We start from the raw sequence: 11,808 nt of genomic DNA, 5'->3' as shown, positions 1-11,808 counted from the left end.
TTGCTACAAAAACTTGGTTTTGCAAGTCAGTTCAAAGTTTTGACCTGTCATAACACTGTAAAAAATACTTTGCTGCCTTAAAATTTTTTGTTGAATCAACTCGAATTTACAAGTCATTTCAACTTACTATTATTTATCTTGACTAGAGATGAGTTGTAATAACTACAGGTGAGTTGTTATAACTTATAAAATTAAGTTGACTTCTCTTAACTATATTGTATAAGTTGTGACCACTCATCTTTGTTGACATGACTTGTAAATCTGAGTTGATTTAACAAAAAATTTAAGGCAGCAAAGTATTTTTTACAGTGAAGTTGACATTACTTATAAAAACAAGCTGAAATTGTTTAACTTAATTTGTTGAGTTAAAGTAACAAAAAATGTATGTTGATTTGACAATTTTTTTTACAGTGTACTTATGTGTGCCTCATGTAGGAAAGATCTTCCCTATGTCCAATCTTTTAGTTTTAAGCTGTGATAAGTTGACATAATTTATAAAAACAAGCTGAAATTGTTTAACTTAATTTGTTGAGTTAAAGTAACAAAAATATATGTTGATTTGACAAAAATACTGCATTTTATTACAGTGTACTTTTGTGTGCCTCATGTAAGATCTTCCCTATGTCCGATCTTTTAGTTTTGAGCTGTGATAAGTTGACATAACTTATAAAAACAAGCTGAAATTGTTTAACTTAATTTGTTGAGTTTATGTAAAAAAAATATATGTTGATTTGACAAAAATACTGCATTTTATTACAGTGTACTTTTGTGTGCCTCATGTAGGAAAGATCTTCCCTATGTCCGATCTTTTAGTTTTGAGCTGTGATAAGTTGACATAACTTATAAAAACAAGCTGAAATTGTTTAACTTAATTTGTTGAGTTAAAGTAACAAAAATATATGTTGATTTGACAAAAATACTGCATTTTATTACAGTGTACTTTTGTGTGCCTCATGTAGGAAAGATCTTCCCTATGTCCGATCTTTTAGTTTTGAGCTGTGATAAGTTGACATAACTTATAAAAACAAGCTGAAATTGTTTAACTTCATTTGTTGAGTTTATGTAACAAAAAATATATGTTGATTTGACAAAAATACTGCATTTTATTACAGCGTACTTTTGTGTGCCTCATGTAGGCAGCACTGAAATGACTGTTTTGCAATTTGAAAGTTGTAAACAGCCTTTGTCTTGTCCCGCTTGTTCACTTGTTTGTTTGGTACCAAACACCTAGCTTAAAAAAAGCAGGACCGCTGAAGATCATATTATGACAGTTGCGTAGGATGGGAAAAATGCTGAAACTGTATCTATTTCCCGTTTTAAAACTCCTGCCAAATGACTCAGTGCCTTCTTTGTCCCTGCTTGTGTAACAAAGGGCCCTGTTTAATTTTGCATCACACATTTGGATCGTAACCAAGAAAAATCTTGCTAAACTAAGCAGTTTTATGTGAGTGGGTTGATGATGGGTTAGATACTTTTGGATGGACTTACAGGTTCCTTTTGATGATGGAGTTCAGTCACACTGTAAAAAATGTCAAATCAATAAAAAAATAAGTTTAACAATTTCAACTTGAATTGATAAGTTATGTCAACTTTTTTAAGCCAAAACTTTTGGTTGAAATGACTTGCAAAACCAAGTTGTTTTGACTTCGTGCTGCATTATTTTTTACCTCTGTTTTTTTACTTTCAAACTTTTCTGGAACTAATCTTAAAATGTTTGTTTTATATTTCGACTATTGAGTTCCATTGTGAGCAATTCCAGAGACAAGCTGAGATAAGTTTTTTCCTGTGATCTGACTTCTGCAGTCCATGAATTCATGTATTTTTTTTAAGAGATGGCTATTGCAATAGGCGTTACAACAAAATCAATATAAACTTCTCTCCAAACCTTCCAAATCATTTTAGCACCATCCTGTGGATAGACAGTGTATGTTAGATTTACTTATCTAGACATAACTCCATTTAAGCTTTCTGTGTGTTTAATACAATTCAGTTCCTCTTACCGGTGCTGATATCAGTTTCAACAGTAGACTGAATTGAACACATCACCAACCTAAACTCTTTTATTCTAAACCTTTGACAGCACCGAGAGGGACCCAACACAGCAAAGCCAAGGATGTAGGCACTTTACCCTAAGGACACACTTATAATCAATTATGTCCTCAAAAAGCTGTTGGAAAACAAAGAAAAGCTGTCCAGCTCAGACAGTGGACTTCCTTTAAACCATCAACCATCTCCCCCTCACTTGGACAGAACCACAATGCGGTTGACTCATCTCAAATAACAGGGTCAGTTGTAAACCCCCATAAGGGGGAAGGGGAAGAAACACGTTTTATAGGTCCGTCCTCTCTCAATTCAATGTGAATACAGCAATGCACATCAATACTGACCTTAATAGTAGTTCTTATTTACCTCAAACTCACTCACAGTTTGCTGTGACAGCCCTGGTGCGCGCATAACTGTGATACTCCTTGTTACCGTCTGTGAGCCATAAAGCCGACCCACCGTAAAATCTTTGCCACCGAACATCCAAAGAACATTTACAGCAGGGTGTATCAAAGTAAGCAAACAGGATCAAGCGGAGTTGCTTTCTTAAGTGATGCTTTTACGTTTTACACCATTATTTGATGATTTGGCCATAAACTTCACAAAATCTCTTTCTCGTCCTTTCTCTCGTCCACACACAGAAAGCACACCTGCAAAAATCAAAGTCAGCATCTGCAAGGGGTCATTAGGGAGGAGATCCTTAGTCTTCCCATTATTGCATCAAGCTGTGGCTGAATCACATGATCACTGACACCCAAACACATTGATCCATTTAAGAATGTCTCATGACACAATGCCATGGTCATAGCATCCACAAAACCATATGTGACCCAGTCCGTGAAAACCCACCCAAAGCCAATTTTTACATTTTGTACATAAAATTATCCTATGAAAATATAACCATGGTATCTTTAATATTGACTAAGGTCGACCATTAAAATCAAAACTACTTAAATCAAACTTTAATGCTTCTTATATCATAATTAGATTATGAGCCAACCTCTTAAGCACAGAGGCTATTTTGGGGATTTCCACCTGGATTTCAAAAGCTTCTCATAACCACATACAGAGGTGTACATACGAAAGTTTGGTATCATTTTACAGGAAACCCTTTGAAATTACATAAAACACTGTTGAAATTGATAATCATGGTTGGATGTGTTGTCAGTCCTTTAATAAACACAAAAATAAAAAGGCACTTTTTGATGTTTTAAATTCTGTATTTGAAAGTGTATAACTCTGACCCTTGGTGCTCCAGCAACCTGCAGACAGTTTTGTTTGATTCCAGCAAATGTCAGCTGATTTTCTCTATCATAATCTATGCAAAAGTTATTCTATTCCAACTGCAGGGAGGAAAAATACCCTTTTTGTATTTAACTTCCGCCAAAAAACATTTGAATTGTCCCCATAACCACATACAGTGGAATAAATGCAATATCTTTATATAATTTTACAGAAAACCCTTTGAAGTTACATAAAAAGCTGCTGTTTGTGACAAACATTTTAAATGTATGTTGTTTTTCATATGATGAAACACCAAATGTACTTTTTTTTAATGTTGTAAACACTGTCTTTGAAAGTGGTTAACTCTGGTTCTGTGTGCTCTAGCAGACTGCAGACAGTTCTGGTTGTTACCAGCAGCAGGCAGTAAACACCCCCAAAAAATGATCTCTTTAGCATGTTGAATTTAAAAGTTATTCTTATTTTACTTAAGGGTGTGAAAATAAATTTTTCATATAAAAATGCTTTTTGTATTATTCATGCACACAACCAAAGAAAATGCTGTGAATGGACTAATTTTTTAGAGTAGGACCTAAGATAAAAGATGGTGTATCATTTGTGGCTATCTGTGCTATCTGAGGCAGTTCACGCTCAAGTTTCACGTACGTTTACAATAGACCATTTTTTACCTCATTATTCATTCGACGATTGTTCGATATGTGGTGATAATAAAACAAAAATAACAATGTAGCCTTTTTTTCCTGAGAGTGAGAGCTTTCATTTGATATAAGACTTGCCCATGTTTGTCATATTTGAAAAATATGAAATATGTGAATATTGAATGATATAAAAAAATTGGTGATAGTGTAAATAAGTGTTAATAACTTTCTTAAAATAAAATATAGGTCAAAGTGGCGCATATCTGCAGAAAGTAGAGATTCTACGCTTTCAAACAATATCTCATATGTGGTACTGGGTCCATGACAGACTATTAAAAATTAAAGGAATATTTTATATTAAGTCATAATACGTTACAGGGTCCGCCGTGTGGATTTCACACAAGGTCGCATGTTGAAATACAAGAAATTTAAGATATGGTAGTTCAACATTACTGACAGCTCAGACATGTAACTCAAGCCTTTAATGGCTACATGGTAAATGTAACACAAGTGTATCGTTTGACATAAACTAAACTGAATCTTGAACAAAAGATGCCTGGGAGCAATTATTTAGATTTTCTTATAAATTATGGTGCTCTTATCCTTCCAAAAACAGTGAGTGAGTCAAAATGAATGATTTGTGAGAGATGGATCTGGGTTCTTGTTGGGGGGATTTGTGTTTTATTGTGAAATGCAGCTGTAAAGAGGACTTACAGATATGTAAATATTTGGTACCAATATGTATCTCTGAGGTACAAATACTTTTTGAAAGGGAATGGCCCCAATGACAGCTAGGGACCATTTATTTATTTAGTCTTTTTTTTCTGGCAGTGGATTAATAAAAACCAAATGATACATCTGTATACACAATATTAGATCTAGTAAATCAATTTCATTTACATTGTGAGCTTAATTGAAGAATTATACTTCAGACAAGCTTCAAAGCAAACAGACTGTTTGGCTGGATGACAGGCTTTCCACACTAAATGAAGCATTTTATCAAAACTTCCCCTTTATACCAGGCAGGTTGATTACAGTTAACAATGCTCTCAGTAAGAGTCACCTGTGGAGTCTCTGGACTTCCACACCGAGTATAACGTTCTTTGTTTCAATGCCAAATGTTTAACGCAATTGTACATTTTTGAAGTGCATCTCTGTAAGGTTGCGTGCAGCTGTAACAGGTGGGTATCACTAATGATGCTTAGGAGGAAAGTTTACAGTGGGGAAAGATCATACAGCCAAAGCTTTCTTTTGTTCCCTCTCTGCGCTCCATAGGACTTTTCAATAACGTGAGGAAATTACAACGCTGGAACTCTCACATCCCACAAGGATCGTGAACGTTTGGGTTAAGAATGGCATTCAGGCTCTAATGAACAATGTAACAAAGGCAAATGGTGTTTTCTTTATCCAGCAAGTTTATGGATGGGTGCGTGTGTTGTGTTGATGCACAATACGTCTGTACTTAGTTTGCCGGCGTGTCACGACACGTCGTGCATGTCAACAAATATAAATCAAGCACGCTTTATGCTTCTGCGCTTAAGATAGTTCTGCATCTAATTACTTGTCCAGCAGTATGCATCTATTAATTACATCCTTAATTATGGATGTCTGTGGTGTGCGGACAATAATGAGCTTTAACAGTTTGTTCACCCATGTCTTTTTTGTGCTGTTGTCAGCCTTTTTTGGGGGTCTGGGGGCTTAAGGCTGATTAAATGCAAGCCAGACTTTTCATGCACTCCGCCATGGAAGCAGCTTCAACTAGACCCCTGAGGCTCTATTAAACGTTACTCAGAGGAAACATGAAAGAGAGCCCCTTGGAAATGAATCATACCCTCTACCCCTTCTCACCCCGAACTCTCTATCCTATGTTCCAGTGACCACAAAAAAAAAAGAGTCTGTGAGGATTATAAAACAAAATGGCTTTAGTGCAACTTGTTTAGTACTGCAAATGTTGGCACGATTGCACACAATTATATATCATTTTTCTTACAAAATATGCTTCAAGGCTTTAAATAAGCCTTTGTTTTCTTTAATTAATGTTTGTTATTATGAAATGTTCATGTTTAGTTGATTTATCAACTTTCTCCTTATTGTTTGACACTTGCTGACATACAGCAAGAAAATAGAGCTATGAAATGAAAATGTGGATTGGATGAAAAAGAAGAGACACTTGAGCTCACTGAAGTCTTTATAGGTGGAAAAAATCTGAGAGCAATGCAATGTAAGCAAATGTCTTTGTTCTCAATTTAATTTCGTGTCATTGCTGAGGGGGTCTTTGATTTTTTTTCAATAGGTCACTTTTGCTTTATTCATTTTTATGTTCTTCAGTCTTTTTCGGCTCCACATCTGTGGAAAGTTGGGAATTTCATTTCAAAGTTCTGTCAGCACCAATAACATTACATTATCCACAAGGCATAAATGTTGACTACACAACTAAATTGCTATAGGTAAGTAATCCCCAGCTGTATCTGGTTTCTAAGCTTTGAAAGGTCCTGGTATCTTTTGTTGTTTTTTTACCGCTTTGTAGACTGTGTGAATCATTCAGGAATTCACCATGGATGTCTGTGAAGATCATGTCCATACAGCATCATCGCAGACAACATGGGCACTGCACAGTATGGAAGTTCAATCTAATAAAAAAGAGACCATCATTTTGAAAAGAAGCAGAACCTTAAACAAAACATAATGAGTGTTGAATCACTGCTTGCTATCTGAAATTCGGGTGTGAATCACACCAATTGAGGCAAATTTAAGTTCCTTTGTGCCACACACTAAGCTGATATTATCAGGCCAGCTGTGACCACAACATCATTAAAGACATTAATTCTGCTGTTTACTGTATGTCTCAAATTTAAATGATAATAAACTTGAAAAGGAAAAGAAAAACTGGGGTAATGCTTTATTTGGTGTAACAAATTTTCATTTAATCCACAAGAACATCTCTTAAGTCTAAGCACACCCTCCATTAAACCGTATGTATTTATCACCAATAAATATTTTTTATTTTCGTGCCAAACCGAAATTACCCCATAAGCCGCTTGTTAAAATGCCTTAAACACAAATGGCTTCACAGCCTTTCAAGTACACACTATATTTTAGTGCCATCTAGTGGTAATGTTTTATAAGACATAACATGATCTTTTTTATTGAATCAGTTTGAGATAAAAAAATGCATGAACATATTATCGATGATAGACCTTAACAAAAAACCAAGCAGCATATTGTTAATAATATGAAGCAAAGAAAAAATATATAAATAAAAATAAATAAATAAAACATGAAAAGCAAATTATAACTCAGTAAATTAAGTTCCGGGGGGGGGGGAGTTAATCCATTTATTTTGCCAGTAATTTAGAGAGTTTTAAGGCACTCCTCATTTTTAGTTGTTTTATGGAATTAAATAAAATTATAAAGTCATTAAAACAAGGAGAAACTTTAACAAATCTAAATTTGTGTAGATAAAATTTGGCAACAATCAACACATTATTACACAAAAATTCTATGTCTTTGTTGTCCAAAAAGACCCCAAATTTAACATTATGATAGTCAAAAGCAGGTATTACATTTTTGGTCTCCAACCACTCATACAATCTCATACAATCTCATACAATCTGTCCCAAAAGGACTTAACAACAATTACATAACATGATTTTTAATTTTTCTTTTTTCAGAAACTTATTTAACTTTTTTTTTTTTTAGAGAAAACTAAACACAAAATGTAATTGTATCTATTTAATCGCATTTATGTGCAACTTGTTTTGCAGAAGTAAATATAATTTACTTTATAAAAAAATACTTTTTTTTAATTAAAAGTGCCGTAAGGTGATGTAACGGATGTAAAAACATGTCATGTACATATTTATTTATTTAGCGACTTACAAAATAAAGGACGTAATACGTCAAAACAAGCCACCGCAACGCTTTTCTAGAACCCATCTATTATGGAAATGTTACACATTAACAAATGTTTTCCTTTTTTTATTAAGTTTATATTAAGTCAATCTTATTTTGCTAACGGCTAAATACTTTTTACGCAAGTGTAAATTAAGTATGTTTGTTGAATTTAGTATAACAAGTGTAATTTGAGTGAGAATTTTTATCCTTTCTCTTGAAGATTTATATATCTGATTTTAGCCTTTTAATGAGAAAGCTAGGATGTCTCGTTAACTTATTTATTAACCGTATTTTTTTTTCTTTTTTCTGTTTTAAATTACAGCACTTTTGGTCTGAACTCTAATGTGCTTTACAAATTAATTAAATGAATTAGACTTAACTACATGAGTCCAATAAAAAGTCTAAAAACTACCAAATGTATTTGTTCCCTGCTATAAAACATATCCTAAATTTCTTTGTTATCTAATAAAAGTGTACTTTTCTAGAATCCCGCAGCGCGCATGCGCTTAACTGTATTACCCACACAAGGTCATACGCACGTGTGTCCGCTGTCATTCACTAGGTTGTTCGTAGACGAACAGGATTTACTCTCTTATTGATCTGAGACGTTAATAATCACAGTTGTTTACTGATAACGGTTAAGATCTACTTTTAATATGGCAAGAGGAAGCCGCAGTCGTCCTTCACCGGCAGCGAGGTATTTTATAGTTTTATAATCTGTGCTATAACGTAAACTGCTTTAGCAAGCTGCAAGCTAACGTAGACGCAATAAGTAGTTAGATTTAGTTTGTATATATTTCTAAAAAACACTAGATTGAACACTTGCTGTACATAAATTATATTATATGTAATTTTTATAGGATTGTTAAAGACTAATAATTGAAAGGAGAATTTAAATGTAGTTCAACAACCTTGCATGTTCCCTGTTGATTAATTTATTTTGCATTAAATCTGTCTTTTAACAGTCACTGACGCAAACCAGGTTTAAGACTTTATCTTCTTTCCATCAGTAGTTGCCAAAAACTGACCAGAGCGTCCTACTGATTAAGTTTAAATATAACACAATGCACATCCTATACAAAATAAAAACCAAAATGGCTTTGTCTGGGTTGCAGTAGATTTGTAGTTTTAATGTAGGTGTACGGTCTATGTATTCCATTATTTGTTGTAACAAGTCACATGATGCCAGATCTGTTACACATTTCACCTCTTTCCCTCCCTTTCCTTAGTGCTCCTGCCCCGTCCTATGCTCCAGCCCATGCACCACCTCCTCCTTCAGTGGCAATGGCCCCAGCCGCCGTCCAGCCCAAACAGCCAGGCCTCATGGCTCAGATGGCCACCACAGCCGCTGGAGTGGCAGTAGGCTCAGCCGTAGGTCATGTGGTTGGCGGTGCCCTGACAGGTGCATTTAGTGGGGGCAGCAGCAGCTCAGAGGCACCCAAACCAGCACCCACATATCAGGAGCGTTCTGGAGAGCCTTAATGATAAGAGACACTGTGTTGATTTTGAAGGAACAGCTCAAAGTGATTAACTCATGCTGTATCCCCTCGTTTTGCAATTGACTTCTTGCAATTCCCATTTTTTTATTTTCTTGTTTGTGCATTGCAGGAGCCCTCAAGACTTCCGTCCTCTCAATCTGGTCCATGTCTTTTTGAGGTGCGGCAGTTTCTGGACTGTGCCACGACTCAGGCAGATCTGACTTTGTGTGAAGGCTTCAATGAAGCACTAAAGCAGTGCAAACTCTCACATGGTCAGTCTCATTAAATAGACATACAATTAGATTCCAGCACTATTATTAACCTCGTTACGTGCAGCTCACAGACACATAACATATCCAGTGTCTAATAACGGTTTTACTCTTGGAATGACCTTTTGTATATGTATTATACCTTTAGGTGTGTCATCTCTGGTGTAACCTGGAAGATAATCATACATCATGGAACAAAGACTCTAAATGTAGACAAACTACTTTCAAAATCTCCAGCAGTTACTGTGTATAATGTGTTCATAGTTGTGTCATATGCCCCTTTAAATCTGTGATTATGTAAATGAGGCTGTAAAATAAAAGGTTGCTATTTATTCTTTCTCCTTTCTGCTTTGGTTGTTATTTGAGTATGACAGCACTCATACTGACTGAAACAAGTACTGTACCAAATGTTGTCATCATGTTGCTCTAAATTTTTTTTACACATTTTAAAATGCATAAAACAGATGTACCTTTGTGCCACTTTCCATACTGTTTTGTTTACATTATTATGTTATTTTATGTTAAACTGATCTAGTAAACTTTGAATCCCGAGTTGGAAAACACAAGCTAATCTATTTAAACTAAAGTTGCAAAAGGCTTGTCGATTTCACAGTTAATGTTTACTTGCTCTAATAAGAAGTTTGTAAGACTGCAGATGGACACGTTTTCCAATTTCTAGAACACTTGGCAGAATCTTAGGGGGAGAGTCGAGAATTTTGCAGATGGACCAATCACAAAGCACAGTGAATAGGCGTCTCTTTTTCAACCAATAAGAGAGGGCGGTGTATCACACGGAACTAGACAGTTCTTTACGGGTCACAGAAGTAGACAACTGTAACACTGCAGTAATGCCGTTCATTGATTTAGAGACCAATTTACCAGCAAAGAAGTTTTCAGAGGATTTTCTGAAAAAGCTATGCACTACTACGGCTTCAGCATTGGGAAAACCGGAAGACGTGAGTATAGAAATTGCTTTATATATCTTTGTTGTGCATTATGTTGCCCTCTGTAGGTGTTTAATGGTTCTCTTCACGTCAAAACTGTGACCAGGGTCATATGAATTAATTAAAACGCACTCTTTTTATAACACGTTGCAATCTTGCTAAATAGATTTTTTTTTATTTATGCAGAGGATGAACTTGGTGGTGAAGGCTGACCTACCGATGCTGATCGCAGGATCGTGCTCCCCGTGTGTGATGCTGTCCGTGTCGGCCATCGGCGTTACTGACACTGCGGAGAAAAATAAGGAGCACAGCGCCAAAATCTTCCAGTTTTTGACAAGAGAACTTGAACTTGGCGAAGATCGGTAAAGAAAGAAAAAAATAGACTTAATTAATACACGAATAGTGGGAAATTTAGCTTATTTAATGAAGTGCTTTAATTTTAAAGGTGCTTTTAAATGATGATCAGTGATTTTTTTGTCTTATACTAGCATACATCTAATAGTTGAAAAACTTTTTAGTTGACAAAACTTTTAGCATAACATGGTTTAGGATGCAAGCTAAAGGCTATGGACCCTTTGATGGTTTCTCGGCATCCTCCAGAGGTCGCATTTGTAGGCTGCTCAGCTGCACACCTTATAAAAAACTGTCAGAATATTACCAATATTAAAGTTTACTATTATACTTGGTTATTTGTAAATTGTTGTTATATGTTTTTTCTCTTTTAGTATTGTTATCAGGTTCTACCCTCTGGAGCCCTGGCAGGTTGGAAAGAAGGGAACAGTGATGACCTTTCTATAAGACTCAACATTCTTTCCTTGAAACAATTTATTTGAAATGTTTGGGACTATGTGGGCTAAAAGGTCATGATTCATTATGTCAGTGTGTATGTTACATATATTTTGCATTAAAACCTTTTTTATTTGGTTTTATGTTATATACTTTTTAAAATACAACTCACATGCACCTTACCTTTTAATACCCCAATAGCATGATATGCAGTGGGAAAAAATACGATTACGTGTTGATGCTTAGTCAACTTTTTCACCTTGTCTAATCAATCAAAGCACATGAATACCATCTAGTCACCATTATGCATTACACCTTACAAAACTAACAGTCCAGATTGAGGCGTTGGACAATGTCTTCATGAACACAATGTATTTTACTTATAAATAATAATGTGACAATGACTAGCATACTCTGTTAAAACACAAACATGATGTAATTTGTTTCTGTTTTTAAAACACAGTATATTTATAAAACAAGAGAGGTTTGCTTTACGTTCTTTCTATGTTTGCTT

General features: G+C 35.1%; 2 protein-coding genes across 2 annotated transcripts; both read left to right on the top strand.

The window, feature by feature from the left end:
- Positions 1-8,327: 8,327 nt before the first annotated feature.
- Positions 8,328-9,896, top strand: chchd10 (coiled-coil-helix-coiled-coil-helix domain containing 10). Its single transcript, XM_073871355.1, has 4 exons — positions 8,328-8,514; positions 9,047-9,282; positions 9,430-9,567; positions 9,713-9,896. The coding sequence occupies exons 1-4, from the start codon at positions 8,474-8,476 to the stop codon at positions 9,730-9,732; spliced, it is 435 nt and encodes a 144-aa protein (XP_073727456.1). The 5' UTR covers positions 8,328-8,473; the 3' UTR covers positions 9,733-9,896.
- Positions 9,897-10,290: 394 nt separating this feature from the next.
- On the top strand, positions 10,291-11,788 carry ddt (D-dopachrome tautomerase). The gene is made up of 3 exons (XM_055180498.2): positions 10,291-10,520; positions 10,695-10,870; positions 11,234-11,788. Exons 1-3 carry the CDS (start codon positions 10,413-10,415, stop codon positions 11,304-11,306), a joined length of 357 nt encoding a protein of 118 aa, XP_055036473.1. The 5' UTR covers positions 10,291-10,412; the 3' UTR covers positions 11,307-11,788.
- The last annotated feature ends 20 nt before the right edge of the window (positions 11,789-11,808 follow it).

This window comes from Misgurnus anguillicaudatus, chromosome 9 (assembly GCF_027580225.2).
Source record: "Misgurnus anguillicaudatus chromosome 9, ASM2758022v2, whole genome shotgun sequence".
Taxonomy (NCBI): Eukaryota; Metazoa; Chordata; class Actinopteri; order Cypriniformes; family Cobitidae; genus Misgurnus; species Misgurnus anguillicaudatus.
This window is presented reverse-complemented; position numbering and strand designations above follow the sequence as displayed.